Source organism: Podarcis pityusensis (assembly GCF_964106645.2).
Source record: "Podarcis pityusensis genome assembly, chromosome: 3".
Lineage (NCBI taxonomy): Eukaryota > Metazoa > Chordata > Lepidosauria > Squamata > Lacertidae > Podarcis > Podarcis pityusensis.
This window is the reverse complement of record NC_138026.1, coordinates 98,046,147-98,065,363: the sequence shown is the minus strand read 5'-3', so window position 1 is coordinate 98,065,363 and position 19,217 is coordinate 98,046,147. Positions and strand designations below refer to the sequence as shown.

Here is a 19,217-nt window from a genome sequence, read left to right as displayed (position 1 = left end):
GTGAAGTGTACCTATCACATGCATGCTCACTCTGTGGATATCACTGAAAAAGGGGCAGCCCATATTGCCAAAGGGATGAGGCACCTTTTCTTTGAGGAAAGGGTAGTGTTTGGAGGGGCGGAGGCAACCTGGAAGCTGCATGTGCATAATGAGGAATGGAATGAGTCAATAAGGAGAAAAGTTTCTGCCTCCATAAAATGAGAACTCCAAGGTCAGCTGATGAAATTGATGGGCTCTAGGCTCAGGAGACTAGAAATGCATGATTACCATGTGTAATTCACTGCCACAAAACATAATGGCCACTAGATTAGAGGACTTTAAAATGGGCTGGAGTAATACATAGAGCAGCTTTGGTCATAGCTATTAACCATAAGCCTTAATGGAGCCTGATGTCTGGAAGCAGTATACCTCGGAATGTCAGATGCTGGGAACATAGGGATGTGGGGGGTGGAACCCTCATGCTCATGCCCTGTGAAGTCTTCTTTGGACCTCTATCTCTGAGAGAAACAATGCCAGGCTAGGTGGACACTTTGTCTAATCCAGCTGGGCTGCTTTTGTGTTGTATTCTTACCCAGAGGGCAGAGAGAGCTCTTCCCCTCTATCCCACCACATAAAAATAAAAGCTTTTGGAGTAGTTTTCCCAGTTGCTAAAAAGATTGATGATATCTACAGACAGGAAACAGAAGGAGCTGGCTAGAGTCCTCTTAGCAACTCATAAATAAAAAAATTCCTGAAAGAGGTACCCGCTCTGAAGGAAAAGTAGTGTTTGGTTTTTGTTCAATGAAAAAGTAAAGTTAAATAAATAAATATGCATGCATGCATGCATTGACAATTGTGGGAAAGATGCCCTGCTGGGGAGCAAATGTCTTACAGCAGTGGTTCCCAATTGGGGATCTGTGTAATCCTCCCAGGGGGTCTGTGGCACATAACCACCAGCTGTCCGGGACATCCCATTTGGGGGTACTATGCTCTTGTGTGGGTCACATGACTCATGCAGGGGTACAGCCCGGTTTTGTGCTGGAACATGTTGGAGGGTACAGTAGCACAATTCACATAACAAAAACTACCACAGAGATAATCGACTTTTTCAAAAGTAGGGGGTCCATGGCTTGGCTTTTGAAAAAACAAGGGGTCTGCGGTACTTAGCTAATTGAGAACCACCAGCTTACAAGACTAATGAAATGGTTAAAAGTTAAAGAGCTATTCTTCATGGCAGTGCTATTCTTCATAGCAGTGGTGGGGAACCTGTGGCCCTCCAGATGTTGCTGAACTCACATCCTGATCATTGGCTATGCTGGCCGTTATTGATGGGAATTGGAGTCCAACATCTGGAAGCCATCAAATTCTGGGCAGCCGTGAGATGCAATCGTGGCAGCAGCAGCAGCTGTGTGTTTACAGTTATCTTTCAAGCTCATTTACCTGGCCAAGCTATGTTTGGGAAGGGGTGTGCATGTGTCTATTACTGTTCTAGGACAATGCAGCACAAGGAATGTAAACAAATAGAGTTTCCTGGTTCAACCTGGCTTGTATAAATAATAATAAAACCATCTTTATCTAAATCCTCTGGGTAGGGCATACAAATATTTGGATTAAGAGGAATTCTAGTTATGTAGTGCTGAACTAGTGGTTCAGAGCTAAGGTTTATACAACCTCCATCCCCACCCCAAAAGTTTCCTGAGTAAAATCAGTACTCCTGGGCTTTGTCCACAGCCCTAAGCACCTCCTTGGGTTGTATCCTGCCCATCCATGGGACTGCAGTGGCAGATACAATCATAGTTGCTAAACTGTAATCTCAAATCCAGAAATCCTACTGTGAACAGAATTACCAGGCAGGTTTACGCTATTTATTGTACTGTTGTCAGTGTGCTTGGCACTTAACAGGGTGATAGCAAGACAGATCCCTACTCTGTGGAGGTAACAGGAAGGATATGCATTCAGTCCAGGCCACTAAATTATGACTTGACTTTTCCTGCCCTACAGTCCATTCAGAGCAAATAGAAATAGTGTGGCAAATTATTCAGGACAGTGTTCTTCTTCCTTACTTGTTATTTGCAGAAAAAGGGGGCATTAGTGGAGAGGATAAAAGAGGACATTAGCCTGCCCTAGGTTCAGAATAGCAAGTTGGAGGTGTGGCTTGTGCAAAAGAGCAGGGAGCTTGTAGGGATTTGCCTTGAACAATTGCAGTTGCTGCTGTTTCTGTCTGAATCGAGAGGCTTTGCAGTCCTTGCCTTTCTGTTCAGCTTAGTTTTGCAAGTAAATGAGCTAGAACCTCAAACTATTAATAACCACTACGATTTGTGAAGGTCCAGTTGATGTGCTAAAGCAATTTTGTATGGGTCTACAGCTGTGTAGCAAATTATTGGCACCAGACCTAATATCTTGATCTTGGGGACCAGAAGTTTTTCCAATTCTATCCCAAATCCCACGAGTTTGTCTAAAAAAAACCCGTAACAAATCCAAAAGGTATGTAAGAACCCCTGTGCCAGACCCACAAGAGAGGGTATCCCAGATACTGCTTTTGACCTGGAGGCTGTTTTTTTTCACCTTCACAAATGGCTTCTTTCAACCCAGAGAAATGGAAGAAAGGGATTGTTTTGCCAACATAGAATTAACTTGCAGGAAACTTGCAGAACAATAGGAGGGTATGTGCCAGTTCTTTCGTGCTGTGTGTATCTCGTGTACACACGCATACGTCATTGTCCTCTTAGGAAACCTACTTTAAAAAAAACCAACTTCCTATTGATACAGAAGTAGTTGTTAAATCTCCCAGCTTGAAAACTGCAAGCGATGTCCGTGCTGGATATTTACAGTGAAAAAGTTGGCTCTTGTTAGGAAAAAAATGGATACCTTATTCTTTATTCAGCTCAGGAATGGGAAAGGAAGTGCAAGGATCGTGCAGACATAGGCAGACTTCCTACATACTTTGGCTTTTTGAACACCAAACATGTGTTATGTGCACACAATAGCTATTTGCACTCCAATTCACTGTTGCCTTAACCAGGTACTATTTTATTGGAATAAGACGTGCATCCAACTCGCAATTGGCACAAGCTGCGGCTGTGCAGAGACTATTAAACTGACTGCAATATAGAGCAAGCTCTTCTTCCCTCTCACTTCAGAGCTATAAGCTGGGAGGCAGGGCGCTGTACAAGTCTTTGAAACCTTCAAGAAGATGAGTCTTGCTTCAGTGTTTGTTTTACTTGCATGCATGTCCATAATTTTAGGCTGCAATCCTCAGAAGTTTGCAATGAGAGATCCTTTGACTATGTGGAATGCTAGTATGTCCTGATTGTGCCCTTGATTTCTTCACACTTGGGATGCTTTGTCCTCATCTGGGCTTTGTGTTTTACCTTCAGGAACTCAAAGCAGCAGCCAGGGGACTCCTGCTAAAGCCTCTCTGACGGGCAGCCCCCCTATTTCTTCGCCGCAGCCTGCAGCGTGCGCTCCAGCTTACACTGGAGATCTTCCTCTTCCCTCCAGCACACCAACATCGTCATCGGTCAAACCTCCAGCCACATTGGCCTACATTCCAACAAGGCAGAAGGAAACCGCTACAGACACAATGCCCAAACCAGCTCCTCCTTCAGTTATGTCCATTCGGCAGTGGGTTACCAAGACTCCAAATGTATCTTCCCATGTGAAAGCCCCGGCAGAGATTTCTCAGGTCCTCGCCACTTCTGAATCGCCACGTCTGAGGCTTGAGGTGCGAGCCAAGAGGAGGCTAGACTCCAGCAAGGAAGGACCTACCAAGTGCCTAAGAACCTGCAACTGTGTGACTGATCTTCACCCGGTGCCTAAAAAATCCAGGCCGCAGCAGGACACTTTGGAAGCAGACTTAGAAGGGGAAGGCTGCCTGACCCTCAGTGGTCAAGCTCAGGCCGCTGAAAGCCTGGAAGGGCCTTCCCCACCTGGAAATCCTTGTTCCCCTGCAAGCTTCTCAAACCTTTCGCTTCCTCTCAAGGCCCCTTGTGGGAAAATGGCGGACAAGGAGAACGGTTCTCCAGACAAAAGAAACTGGCTGTCTGCTTTAGGGGACAAGCTGCGGAATAGCAAGCCTACTTGTCCAAATGGGTCTGGCTGCAGCTCCCAGCCGTTGCGGAACCTGAGCACGAGGCGACTGGAAGCTGGGACAGGAATTGTGTCACCAGGGCCTGTAAGTACATTTAACTTGGCTACAACATCTTTGATATTTGAGTTTATTTCTGGGGTTCCCAGTGTGTGGTGCCTGAGGAGACCCTGCAGTCCCTCAGATACTCCACTTGTTACATGCCACTCCCAATGTTTAATTTATGTGTGTGTGTTCTATTTTTGGAGGTTTCCCCCTTTCAAAAAAATTTTGGCAGTTGCTGGGATGGCTGAAAGGGGAAATGCCGGTCTCCAGCTGTCCCCTTTCCATTCCCCAAAGGGAAGATGCCATCACTGAACAAAGCTGACATCATTGTCGCACAAACAGTACTGTGTGGATTCTGAACCCAAAGAGCACCAATTCCAGAATTGTTAAGACATTGCTCTGATTTCACTTAAACTGTTGTTTACATGCTACCCATATGATTGGGTTGCCCAAAACACTGTAGGCAGCTCCCAAGAAAATACTGAAAACACCAAACATTAAAAACGTCTCTGCACAGCGCTGCCTTCAGATGCCTTCTAAAAAGTCAAATAGTTGTTTATTTCCTTGACATCTGACGGGAGGGCGTTCCACAGGGCAGGCACCACTACCGAGAAGGCCCTCTGCGTGGTTCACTTCTCACAGTGAGGGAGCTGCCAGAAGGTCCTCGGAGCTGGATCTCAGTGTCTGAACTGAACGATTGGAGTAGAGACGCTCCTTCAGGTATACCAGGCAGCAGTGCTATTTTTCTAGAAAAATAGGTGCAGGACGCACCATGAACACCTCTCTTGTTCTCTTATAATGGCAATAGCGCCCATCTGGTAAGTGCAGGAACTGAGTTCCAGCGACTTCCGGCTGAAAAAAGGCCAAAGGCTTTAAAGGTCAGCACCAACACTGAATTGTGCTTGCAGCACAATTTAAAATGTTGTACAGTATGTTTCAGGATTTGGATCCCTCTCACTTCAAATTCTAAGACTTGATCATTGTTCCCCACATCCTCCTCTTTCTGTAGGCAAGTGGTGCGGCATTGAAATTATGGGGGTGATGCAGAGGGTGCTATGGGGATATGTTTAAAGGGATGTGGCTGGCAAAAGTGAGGAAAATGGGAGTGGCGCTGTGGGTTAAACCACAGAGCCTAGGTCAGCGGTTCGAATCCCCGCAATAGGGTGAGCTCCCGTTGCTCGGTCCCTGCTCCTGCCAACCTAGCAGTTTGAAAGCACGTCAAAGTGCAAGTAGATAAATAGGTACCGCTCTGGCGGGAAGGTAAACGGCATTTCCGTACGCTGCTCTGGTTCGCCAGAAGCGGCTTAGTCATGCTGGCCACATGACCTGGAAGCTGTATGCCGGCTCCCTCAGCCAATAAAGTGAGATGAACGCCGCAACCCCAGAGTCAGCCACGACTGGACCTAATGGTCAGGGGTCCCTTTACCTTTTATTAGGACATGCCAGGCACAGATGAAGTAGGGCAGCCCGTTTATGTGAATGTTTACCCCACCCTGTTCTATTGCTCAGAGTGGCTTGAGCATTTTTAAGTGTTTTCTGCCTTCCCTTCAATCCCATTTAAAGGCTTTGATGAGGGTTGTTGCTGACAGCGGGAAACAGCACCGGGAAGCAAATCATCCATTGTTATCTGAGTTTCTTTTCCTGCTCTGTCACAGCAGGCAAAGCTGCAGCAATAGATACAAGGAAGTGGAGCTTAGCTGTGTAATGGGGATGGAAACATTTATAACAGGACTGCTGCATTCCATTCCGTGATAGGAAGGACACTTTGCTTTGGGGTTATGGGAAACGTATTTGCCATTTTTTGGAGACCAGGACAGAACTGGGGCTCTCTTGCTCCATGGGTAGCTAACTTCACCTTGCTCAATTTCTCTGATTATGTTTTCTGGAAGGCAGTAGTACTTCATAGTGCAGATCCTGCACTCTGAGAGTTGCAGTGAGGATAACACTATCTCACTCAGATAATGAGTGGGTAACTCAGGGCTGCCCTTTCCTTGAGAGAAGAAGGGGGTTCTGCCCTTGCTCAGCAGCATCAACTTGATACTTATGGACCGCTGCCAGGCTTGCATTTTGCGGTTTGTTGTCTTCTCAAGAGCCAGTAAGGTGTAAGACTTGACATGATGCTTGATAGCGTCTGGGTTCACAGCCATGCACAACTCTGTTGTCTGCGGTGGGGGACAACCATATTGTGCCAGTTTGAGAACTTTGTGGTGGGGAGAGGAATGAGACAAAAATATTATAAAATAAGGTTCCTTTTGGTACTTCTGCAAACCTTGGGGTTCCCCAGAGACTGCTGATACCTCAGCATTAATGGTGCTGTTTTGGGTACATGAGGATCCTGAGGAAGTTCATTATTAGGATTCAAATTTCTGGACTAGAATGGCTTTAGAGAGGATAAAATTTTCAAAAAAAAACACATATCCAATGTCTATAAGTGTGTCTGACCTGATACCTAACTCTGCCTTTCTTTTCCCCTCACAGGGCGTAGCTACTTTGGTTCCCATGAGGAAGATTTGCACATACTTTGAGCGAAAATTGCAGAAAAACTGACGAATAACATTCTTCTAGACTTTCTGTAATGTTGTAGCATACTTGATATTACTGTGAGTGGATTTGTACCACCCATTGAAAGACGCTGTTGTCTTTGGACCTTAATAAAATTAACTTCCTGATTTATTTTTTAAAAAATTATAAAATCTGTTATCCATTTATTGCATTTAATTAGTTAATACACCAGCTAAGGGGGGATATCTGCTCAATTAATGTATAGGAACAGATAGATTTTAAAATATAAACTGTGGTGTGTGTTTTTAATTGTAATGTTTCTAACAACCTTTTTCTCAAATCCTTTGTATTTCTTTGTTGGAAATATGTTTTGCCATGTCCGGCATACTGCTTTCAATGAAAGGAGGTTTCAAGTACAACATTAGCACCCTGCCTTTAATGGTAAAATTAGATATTTAGCTGAGCCTCTTGACTCCCATTGAAAGAAATATCTATATTTTGTGCTGCTCATTCTTCCATTGTTGCAACAGTGTAAATGTGACTTGTTTTATATGAATGCAAAGTTTCTTAACACCCATGGCTACTTTTTCCTTCTTTTCTAATGGAGTTCATATGAATGGGAGGAGGGAAAAACATTTAATACAGTACTGGGGAAAATACTTCACCCATGCCTTGAAGCATCATTTGAAGGAATGCCTAAGTGAGAGCATTATTGTCACCGTAGTTCAGAGAAGTGAGACAGAAAGCCTAACACCCTGACATGCGAAAGACTCACTTCTTTTCTCAACCCTCTGTTTTTATTTTATTTTAACAAAATTTATAGATTGCTTGGTTGCACAACAGCAGCCTCTAAGATATTTACAAAATACATGGAGTGGATATCTCAAAAATAACTTCAGGAACCTGAACTCAGAGTCATGTCCCGTAAGAAAGTTACTAGGATGAATTAGCAAAAACCCCTGAGTCCCAGTTAGAGGCAAGAGAAATTCAATTGTTACAGATGTCCAAATTGGGGTCAAAGACTGAAATAGTTGTGTAGTTCAATTGCTAGAGCGACATAGTTGCAGAGATTAAAATGGTTAGTTCAAGTAAAATGTGTGCAAAGCCTTCAATGCTCCACCCTCCCTGGACCTAGCATCTTTTACACTCTACTAGTTTCTATGACAGGGACAAATCTAGGTAGAGATAAGGAATATTACTGTTGCTGTATAAGGAATGGGAACTGGTGGGAGGAATCTCCCGGGCTGTAATAATGAGGCCTATGTATTCCAGAAAAAGTTCAAATGTAAATGGTAGGGAATTGAACCACCCAAGGGAAGAAATGACAAAAACAGAAGGATTTAAACTCCTGTTCCAAGGAGAATAGAAGGAGAAACTTTCACTGTGACCAGGGGGTCAAGGACTAAGACTGGATATAAAGGCTATTATAGTGGCTGAACACAAGCCATAGACTGCACACACTGAAAATTAGTCTGGTTTATTCAGGAAAATGTCAGTTGTGAGTGGCCAAAGGTAAGTATGCCTTTGTAGGTAATCTTAATCACTGAATGGTTCTTTTCAGAACCTTCCAAGTACAGTTCCTAGAATAGAAAATTGATTTAAGGGGACAATGCATGCCTTCATATTCTCTCAAGCATCTCTGGCTAGTATGAGGAAAAAAACAGATAGGAGGCAAGGAAACAGGTAGGGGAGGGAAACTAGTGGCATTTGGAGCTTTCTGTCTTAGGAGAGAGATCCCAGGAAGGCTGAACAGCATGGTCCTCCATGGACAAGCTCTTAAAATAACTTGGGCTTCTGAGAGGAGAAGGCACCTGAGAGCTGAGACACAAATCAAATGGCGAGACTAGAAGAGGCCTTGAGTGTGAATCCATCCTTAAGTGATACGAACAACTACTGACTGGTAGGGACAATACTAATTGAGGAAGACTTTATTTTTGTCAGGGCTGCTATTAATATCAGTAACCTGCCTGTCACCCTTAGGTCCCAAGACAGGTTATAACAACTAAGACACAATGTTAAAATCCGCTTAAAACAGCTTATACTCACACAAATCTCTGGTGTCTTACACTCACATAAAAGGTAAAGGACCCCTGACCGTTAGGTCCGGTCGCAGACGACTCTGGGGTTGCAGCGCTCATCTCGCTTTACTGGCTGAGGGAGCCGGTGTGTCAAATGCCAGGCTAAAGAGGTATGTCTTCAGCATTCAGTGAAATGTTTTTGTGAAGGTGCCAGACACACCTCTGTGGGGAAGAAATTCTGCAACTTTAGGGCTGCCATAGAGAAGGCCTTTTTCCAGGCCACCACACCCTCTACTTCTGAGGGCAGTAGAACAACCAAGAGGGCCTCTTCTGCCGATCTTGACAGCCAAGGATGTCTGTAAGGAAGGAGGCAGCATTTTAGCTATTTGGAGCCTGAGTCGTCAAAGCTGAGCGATCTAGGGCTTTAAACACTAACATGAGCACCCTGAACCTGTTTTCAGACAGGTTATGTGAGCTCTAAATGGAACCCAGCCAATCATCTGGCCACTGCATTTTAAACCAATTGATGTTTTTGAGTTGTCTTCAAGGACAGCTCTGCATAGAGCATGTTGCAATCATCCAGTCTGGAAGTTCCCAGAGCATGGAGTACAAGAGTGGCTGCAGTTGGTTGAACCGGCCAGAGCTGGAAATTTCATGGCCAAATGGAGGCGCATGCTTGTGCTGGAAGCCAGCACCTAGCAAACAGATCAAGTGCCGAGTTGAGCATTAGCATACACTCAGAGCTCTTGCTCTGGGACGCCAGCCAGAGCAGGCACCTGAATAACAAAGGGGGAGATTTGGGCAAAGGGAGTCCAAAGGGTCAAGCAATGCAAAGGATTATTTAGCAAAGTGGAGCTTGATCTCAGCAAATCCTGCAAATGGCTGGATCACCGCAGAAAGTAATTTGCCCGCCTTTAGAGTGTTTGTTTACAATATCCTGTGATCAGAGCCTCGATTCACTGGCACACCGCCTAGTACCGTGACACACCTATTCCTGCTTTGCATCGCTAGACCTTTTTGAGTTTGTTTTTCTTCTCTGGAGTATATATACCTACCCACTTAAGACATGACTTCGTGTATTTTATGAAATAGGCTCTACTATATGAACATTTATGCTGCAGTTTATTAGAGCCTTTCCAGGTGTTGTGGGCTTCTTGTATTTGCTGTGGCACACTTAATGCAGACACTTCTCTGGAACTTCTCATAATCCAGTTTCACTGCAAGGTGCTTTTTATAGTTTCGGGCTTTGCAGCCAGGTCCTATCTGTGTTTACCTGGAAGCAAGCCTTCTTTCACAATGAGGCAGCGGAAAAGTAGGTGAGTTCATCATGCCCTATTTTCCCCCCTCAAGTGAAGTGTCATCAACAGTGATTTAAGCCCTGTTATTTAGGTAGAAGTGTGGTTTTCAGCACCTTTTTTTATTGTACAAGTTCACTGAGATTAAACTCCTAAACCTTGGAAAGAATAGGGATTGGGGAATAATACACACTGCACCAAATGCTAATTGTTTCATTGGCAAAGCTTGAGGACACAATGCTAAAGTCAAGTTTTTCCTCACAATATCACCGCAGGAACGAAGCACATCACGGGGGCTTATATTCAAATAACTGCTGTAGTGCTTAGATATGTGAAACAAAAGAACACCTGACTGGAATTAATGGCACCGATGCCGTATCAACAGTGGAAAAAATATCCTTTATTCAGTTCCATTTATGAATCACTTCCTATGAAAGATCTCAAAGCGGTTAACAATAAAACGGCAATATGAAAAATGACTTCGCCGACAAAACTGAAACATTCCATAAATAAACACAGTTTCAAATCCAGTACAAACTGGGATAAAGATCTCTAATTAAAAGCCTTGTTGGAAAACGAAGACATTCATCAGTCTAAAAAGACAATATATCTGATATATGAAGGGAGGAAGTTCCAAAAAGGGGCTGTTTCCACACTAAAGGCCTGAGTCCTGCCTTGTACAGATAGTATCTACAAGAGGCCCTCTGCTTCAGAGCATTGTGATTGGTTGAGTAAACAAGGAATAAGGCTATCTTTTTAGGTACCCTGCTCCCAAAGTGTGTAGGGCTTTGTATACCTTGTATACTTTGGTATTCTTCAATGCATCCCATTCCCCGCCAGTGTATTTCTTTCAGCAGTTGTGTAACAACATGTGGCAATGGCCTGCACGGTAGCACTCAAGCTGCTGCATTTTGCACTAGCCAGAGCTTCCAGACCAACCTAAGGGGCAATTCTACATTATGGCAATCCATCCTGGATGGACAACGGTTGTCAAGTTAAATCCTGGTCCAGACATGGCTGTAGCTGTCTCTCTAGTGACAGATAGATCCAGGAGCACTGCCTAGACTATGAGCCTGTGCCTTCAAGGGGAAAAAAAACCCTATCCAAAGCAAGCAATTGACCAATTATCTGGACTCAGAAACTGCTCACCCACAGCACCCTGATCTGAAGGAGCATCTCCACCTCCATCGTTCTGCCTGGACACTGAGGTCCAGCTCCAAGGGCCTTCTGGTGGTTCCCTCACTGCGAGAAGCCAAGTTACAGGGAACCAGGCAGAGGGCCTTCTCGGTAGTGGCACCTGCCTTGTGGAACACCCTCCCATCAGATTTCAAAGAAATTAACAACTATCCAACTTTTAGAAGACATCTGAAGGCAGCCCTATTTAGGGAAGCTTTTAATATCTGATGAATTATTGCATTTTAATGTTTTGTTGGAAGCTGCCCAGAGTGGCTGGGGAAGCCCAGCCAGATGGGTGGGGTATAAATAATTACATCATGATGATGATGATGATGATGATGATGATGATGATGATCTTGATCTTGCCAGTGTTTGGAGTCTGCTTCTTGGCCCTCATCCAGTCCACCACTGAGTCTCGGCACTGGTCCAGGGCATGCATAGCCTCTTCTGATCCAGATGTTACAGTGAAATAGAGCTGGGTATCATTGGCATACTGTTGAAAGGTTGCCCTTAGTTCCCTGATATGCTAAGGGGCAGAACAGGATGATCCCACTCTGTGGCTTCATATATATTTTCATGGAGAATAAGACGGAGCCACGTGGAACCCCAAATTTAGAGGGTCCATGGGACTAAGCAACCTTTTGAGACCAAGTATCCAAGTAGCAGCAGAACCACAAAGTGCTGACCTCCACCCTCACTCCAACAGCTGTCCTAGAAAAAATACCATAATGGTGCCTACATTAGCTGAGAGATCAAGGAGAATCTGCAATGCCACACTTCCCCTGTGTCTATAGGTCATCCTAAAGAACTTGTGATATGCAAGTGTTCAGATAAGCATTACACCCTTTTTCCCACTCCTACAGACAAGGTGATATCTGTGCCAAAACCAAGCCTGAACCTAATCAGATCTTGGTTTCATCCAGCAGAACCAAGATCTGGTTGACAACCACTCACTTGAACACCTTCCCCAAGAATGGGACATTTGCTTTTGGCCTGTAGCTTAAATTATCTGAAGCAAAGGGCTGTTTCTTAAGGAGTATGTAAACCCACATACTTTATTTTGAAAGCTATATTTTCTAAGAAGGTGAGTGGTGTTGCGGTTAAAGTAAACTTCATTTTTAGAGTTTAGAACTTGCTTGATCTCTGAGGACAGGGTGCTGCCTCACACCAGATCAAACTATTTTGTCCATCTAGGCCAAGATTGTATCATCAACCCCACGACTTGATCCTTTTAACCGGAGATACCAGGGATAGAATCTGAGGTGCTATGCAGGCATTCTGCTGCTCTCTTCCCAATCTGTTTAGCAGGTCTGGCTGAAGATCTAATTTGCTTAAGCCAGAGTTTCACAACTTTTTAATTCATTTTCTATGCATTCAAAAGAAGCCTCCATGGTTGGAACTCCTACAAAATCATAGGAAGCTTGGACCCTCTCCACCCCAAAACCTTTCCCCTAAATAAATTATAATTACTACATTCCAAGACCCTCCAAGTGTCCCTATTTTCCAGGGACGTCTCAAATTTGGGGAAGCCATCCCAGTTTCTGATTTGATCCCAGAATGTCCGACTTTTCCTTAGCATGTCCCTATTTTCAATGGAGAAATGTTGGAGTTATCCAACCTGCGAACCATCTGAAGGCAATCAGATGTATAGGGAAGGGTTTTTTTTAATGTTTAATATTTTATTATGCTTTTATATATGTTGGAAGCTGCCCAGAGTGGCTAGGGCAACCCAGTAAGATGTGGAGGGGTATAAATAGTAAAATTATCACTATGGAATGGGACGTCCCTATTTTCATCGGAGAAATGTTGGATATGCATTCCATAAAACGACACTCTGATAAGAAGGCATCTTCAGCAGGAAGCACAGCTCCTGCCCACCGCAATGAGAGACAATAGAGCAGGCAGAAAGTTTCATACATGGGCATGAGGAATGCATTTTGTGGCCAGGGTTCTCTTTCTCTCCCCCACTCCTAAGAGGCTTTCCTTTATCTGAGGCCTGTCTCATTCTCCAGCGCAGATCCTGCTGGTTGCCAGGCAACCCCATTTGAACAAATGTTACACAATCTCTACAGTTCTGCTTTTCTTATTAGGAGAACATGCACCTTGGCTAAAAATGGAATGTTTCCTTTCTTCAGGCGACCCCGGGGGGGGGGGGGAAACAACGCATCCAGCCCAGGGATATTTTTAAAATGGAATCAAAACACTTAAGCGGTTGAATTGTAAAGCTTTCACGTATCAAGTTGCAGGATCACGGAGGGCCTGTTGGCTTATTTGAAGCGCTGGTGCTTGGTGGTACATCCGTTCTCTCCCGTCACTTAAACAGAGAAGTTTCCTGGCTGGAATTTGTATAACTGCCAGGCTCACGAATCAGAATGACGTGACAAAATGTAAAACACAAAAGAAACAGCTGAATGGTAACCGTGGCCTGAAATTAAGAGTGTGTGTTTCTATCTTTTCACGGAGAGACCTGAAGCCAAGACGTACGCAGGTGAGGAAACCCAGCACTTGGGGTGGGGGATAATTCCTATGTGGAACGGCTTGGAAACATAGACTAGGAAGAACAGAAGACCTGCTGCCTCAGGCCAAAGGCCCAACTGGTTCAGGAGCTGAGTCTTGTAATTCCCAGAAACTGGTTTTTACAGGCATACTGCCTCCAACCGTGGAGGGAGATCATAGCCATCCTGACTTATTTATAGGCTTTTCCTTCATGATGGACACCAACTTGGATGGTTTTCAAAGAGAATTAACCAAATTCCTGGAGGACAAAGGTGATCGATGACTACTACACAGCTATGGACCTCAATACCTCAAGGATCGTCTCTCCTCATACAAACCTACCCAGACCCTGCGCTTGTCATCTGAGACACTTCTCTATGTCTCTCTCCTTCCCCCCCTCCCCACATCCCAGAAAGTTTTGGAGGGTGGCAACAAGAGAACGGGCCTTTTGTGTGGTGGCTCCCCGATTGTGGAATGCTCTCCCCAGAGAGGCAAGGGCTCTGGTTGGCTGTGTAGTTCTGAAGGAGTTTTTGTCTGTATATTTGCTTGAATGTGTCCCTGCTATGAACAAGGCCTGAAGTAAGAAAGACAAAATCTCTCTGTTTATTTCTCCTCAGATTATATGCTGGGTGTTTTTTGTTCAGCTTTTGGTACCAGGATTTATTTTCTCTCTGGATGTCGCCTGTGTTATTTAACTGACTTTTCTAACAACGCATGTCCTCCAAGGATACATTTCAGAAAGGCTTCCTGTTCTTCTAGGTAGGTAGAGCTGCGCACCAAAGGAAAACAGCAGTCTGGGAAGCTTTTTCAGCCTGCGGGTCACATTTCCTTGTCGGCAGCCTTTCAGGCCCCCCACCCCAGCAGTGGTAGGCAGGGCCAGAAGCAAAACAGGTGGAGCAATGGTGCGACACTTACCTTACATTACAGCCATGCAAAAGCTAGAAGTTTCTACAAATCTCTCTCTCTCTCTCTCTCTCTCTCACACACACACACACACACACACACACTCCTTCCAGGCATACAAGAACCATCACTATAGCTCAAATACATTCCAGTCAGGCAAAAGCAGTTAAGGAGGGCGTGACCTGGGGATCATCTCAGGGGCCAAGTAAAGATACCTAAAGGGCCACATTTGACACCTGGACCTAAGGTTGCCCACCCCTGACATAATGCTAAACTATGCCTTTGAGCCATGTCCAAAATGGACCTTGAATGTGCATTAAATTCACACTGTAGAAAGTTGCAGAGAAATTTAATTTTGCCTCCCACTTTTCTCCTTTTCAAACAAAGCAATCTCTAGTTCATCTCCGCATATAAGGTCTAGGGATGGCTCAGTTTCACTGTGTGAAGTTCGGTCTTGGCAAAGTCACTGTCTATTTGTAACTTTGTCCCCATTTGACTACTTGTCTCTTGAGGTTAATACGCATGCATCTCTATTTTTAAAAAAAGACATTGGTTATGTAATCCACTGGGATTAAAAAACAAACAGTAACAAGTAGGGTTTTTAAAAAAAGTTTCACTGAATTTCAGAAGCACGTAGGGGGGAAATAATCACATGTGTATCTATCAAATATACATATTCTGCACATTATTGCATTAGCCAAGTATACTAGTATGGTGAAGTGGTTAGAGTTGAAGGTAATAGCAGAGAAAACCAGGGTCAGCACCACACTGAGCCATCAGGTTCACTGGGTGACCTTGGGCCAGTTAGGCTGAGAGAGAGTTAGTCTGAACAGGCTTGTTGTGATAATGCAGTTGGTGGGGAAAGCATGTACAGTGGTACCTCGGGTTAAGTACCTAATTCGTTCTGGAGGTCCGTTCTTAACCTGAAACTGTTCTTAACCTGAAGCACCACTTTAGCTAATGGGGCCTCCCGCTGCCGCCGCACCACCGGAGCACAATTTCTGTTCTTATCCTGAAGCAAAGTTCTTAACCTGAAGCACTATTTCTGGGTTAGCGGAGTGTGTAACCTGAAGCGTATGTAACCCGAGGTACCACTGTACAGTGGTACCTCTAGATACGAACGGGATCCGTTCCGGAGCCCCGTTCACATCTAGAGGTAAACGTATCTAGCGACGGCATGTCTGCGCACGCACACGTCACTTGTTGCCGCTTCTGCGCATGCGCGTGACATCATTTTGAGCGGCTGTGCATGCGCAAGCGGCGAAACCCGGAAGTAACGCGCTCCATTACTTCCGGGTTGCCGCAGAGCGCAACTCAAACGCGCTCAACTTGAAGCAAATTTAACCCCAGGTATGACTGTATACCATATTTAACTCCTTACACCACTATATATTTTGGAAAGTCATCCTACTATGCATTTGGACATCTTTCTCAAAATACCATAACCAAATTTTGCATGATGGTTCCTGAGATCAAAGAGCAAGTTTCTGTCTACGTTTAGAAATAGTGGGGTGCCATTTTGAATCAAGATGGCAGGCCGAACCTTTCAAAACTGCAGTGATTTTAACCACTGATTTCAAATCTGCATCCATTTTTTGGTTTCTTGCAATTCCTAAGTAACACCACGTACAGGGCTGCTAGTTGTTTATACATTGATGGGCTGATTGTTTTAAATGTAAAAGCGAAATTAAGCCAGTAAATTGATATCACCCATAAAACAAATTATAATTTAAAAGAAATGTCTGCCAGTGAATCTTTGTAACACTCCGTAGGCAAAATATCCACTTCGGGGATGGATGGGTGGGTGGGTGTGAAAAAGCTCTTGTTGATGGTGCTACGGTATTTTTTGTCCCCAGTTGCTTTGTACCAGAGCAGAGCTATGAAGTCCCTTAGGTGTCTGATAGTGAAACAGGATCCCACACACTTCCTGGCTGCTGAGTTGGATGTCGGTGAAGGCAGCATTCCAAATTATTTGTTGTGTGCTGACGGAATGGCCTCCAGACAGCTTGTACTTTTGGCAGCTTGCTAACCAGATCCATTTGGCCATATCGAGGTGGTGTTTTCCTGCTCTTTTTTTTGTTTTTGTTTTTTAAATAGCTCCCTAGCTAAGCAATGGAAAAGTTTCACACTGGCATTTACAGTTTGCGTATATTTGTTTCCCCCAGATGAGATGGCCACAGTATGAAAGATGTCGCCTACTAGAAACCAGTGGCCCAGAACCAACAACTTACAGGTGAACAAACCTCAGTACGGTGGTACCTCAGGTTAAGAACTTAATTCATTCTGGAGGTCCATTCTTAATCTGAAAATGTTCTTAACCTGAGGTACCACTTTAGTTAATGGGGCCTCCTGCTGCCGCCGCGCTGCCACCGCGCAATTTCTGTTCTCATCCTGAAGCAAAGTTCTTAACCCGAGGTACTATTTCTGGGTTAGCGGAGTCTGTAACCTGAAGCGTCTGTAACCTGAGGTACCACTGTATTCAGAGCTGAGCAGTGGTATGCATTTCTGATGCCATTGCTAACTCTTGAGAAGCCCAGGGAGCCTTAAATCTCTTGCTCAGAAGAATTCTAATTTCTGCCAGTGGATCTGCCAGCGCTTTCTCACAACTCTCTTATTCTGCGCCTAACTTTTCTGTGGGAAGGTGGGGCCGCTTCATATTGTTGTGTGCTCTGACCCAGTAGTTCCAAAACTTCATTCTCTGGGCCAAACCTTCAGAATAAAAACTTGTTCATGCCACACCCATTTTTTAAATTGATAGGAAATACATTGGGGAATGAGCAGAAGGCATCTGCAAATGCATACGTGACTGGATGAACTTCCTGTGCAAAAGCTGTGTAAAAACAAAGCAGGTTACACAGCAATGTCAAACAAAACCACAGGCGGTAAGATAATGATGCTGTGCTGAACCGCCATACCCTGACCGAGCTCGCTTGACAGTGATGCAAGCTCGTCTGCTTTTTCTGGAATTAAAAAATTACTACTGTTGCAAAGTAGGCAAGCCTTTAATGATGCAGTATGCAGCCGATAAGAGTTTCTTCCAACGCTGATTTTCATCTTGGGGGCTACGCCAGCTGCTGACTGGTGTAACGTGGTTTAACAAAGGAAGGGTTTAAATTTGTCATGGGTTAAATTATGGGGCTCATTGCCCTAACCCCGCCCTTGTCTTGCCACTGCCTGTCATACATCCCTGCTGATGTGGTTCCGGAAGAGCACTGCTCATCTGCACATGCTTGAGCATGAACAGCTTTGTATGCTCGCACTGTGCCTGGGAGTGCGATGCCAACATTCACCACAAGGAGAAAACAAATATTTGGGGACAATGGTGACTTGTAGGGTTGTGTGGAAAGGTCTGTTGGGATGGATGTGGTTGGAAAGGTACAAACTGAACACAAAGTTTAGAGAGGAGCGGAGGCAAGAGGCACAGTGGAAACAGGCTGGTGAAGAAGCCAGATAGTCATCCCCTCCTGCGGCGACCAGCTCCCCTCCCCTTGGTCTTCCAGAACCAGAAGAGGAATGAAGAGGGTGGAGCAAAGAGAGACAAGGCAAAGGAGCCTCAGGTCGATGGGGAAGGACCCGGCGAAGGAGACAGGGAGCTGTAGGAAGGCAGGGATCTTCATTCCTTGCAACGACCTCATTGGAGCAAGACCACCTGTGATCACTAGGCCTGTGCTGTTTTGGTTTATTCGAATACAGAGTTAACTTCACTGACACTGGGTGTTTTATTGCTGACCTTCTCAGCTCCTGGGACTTCATGATACATAAGGAGTGTGGCTAATGTCATGAGCAAACACTAGCAATGGACTAAAAAAATAATGTGTGCACAGCCTTAAACCAGACTTGCGTAACTTGTGGTTTGCCAAGCCAAGTCTCATCCACCAGCCATGCATCATAGCCTGACAGGTACTTCCCTCCTGTTTTATTGCAGTGTCAAGCATGACCAAAACAACATTCACTGAGTCCTCTGAGAGGCTGGAGGTGCAACTGGTCAAAACTTGTGCAGGATGAACCTCTGTCTATTGGTGAGTTAACCACAAGCATGCAAAGCAGATTCTGGATGGTCAGGCTTGATTGTGTGTTCTGTTGAATAAAAATATCTCTCTCTCTCTCTCTCTCTCTCTCTCTCTCTATATATATATATATAAATTTTTTATTAATTTTCCAATACATTTGTACATTTTTATCCAAATTATAACAAAGCATCTCTTTTGGACTTCCTTCAGCTTCTCTGACAATCATCCATATTTATCTCTTAATTACGCATTCCCTTTATACATATTGCCATTTGTCTTCCCTCTCCCTTCTGTTTCTTTTTGACAATATCTCTCGGTTTTTACAGCGCCTCTCGAAACCCCACTAGCGTTGTTTGTATATCACATACATTTTTCAGATACTCTACAAACTTTCCCCAGTCTTCGATGAACTTTTGGTCTCGGGCATATCTGATTTTCCCAGTTAGTTTATCCAGTTCCGCATAATCTGTCAATTTCATTCTCCATTCTTCTATTGTTGGTATTTCCTCTTGTTTCCATTTTTGAGCCAATAAAATCCTTGCTGCTGTAACTGCATACTGAAAGAGTTTACAGTCTTTTCTTCTTATTTCTTTTCCTGTAATTCCTAAAAGAAAGGCTTCTGGTTTCTTCACAAAAGCAAATTTTAACATCTTTTTTAATTCATTATAAATCGCATCCCAGAAACCTTTCACTTTCTTACATTCCC

General features: G+C 44.4%; 1 protein-coding gene and 1 long non-coding RNA gene across 2 annotated transcripts in view; both read left to right on the top strand.

The window, feature by feature from the left end:
• DTL (denticleless E3 ubiquitin protein ligase homolog) overlaps positions 1 to 7,186 on the top strand; it is a 33,782-nt gene extending 26,596 nt beyond the window's left edge. Inside the window, 2 exon segments of the mRNA XM_081000512.1 lie at positions 3,357 to 4,153; positions 6,590 to 7,186. Of these exon segments, the coding sequence (XP_080856638.1) occupies positions 3,357 to 4,153; positions 6,590 to 6,658 (866 nt within the window). The 3' untranslated portion in view covers positions 6,659 to 7,186.
• Positions 7,187 to 16,418: 9,232 nt separating this feature from the next.
• LOC308474406 lies at positions 16,419 to 18,613 on the top strand. The gene is made up of 3 exons (XR_013984702.1): positions 16,419 to 16,554; positions 16,667 to 16,734; positions 18,427 to 18,613. It is a non-coding gene; the product is annotated as an uncharacterized lncRNA (long non-coding RNA).
• The last annotated feature ends 604 nt before the right edge of the window (positions 18,614 to 19,217 follow it).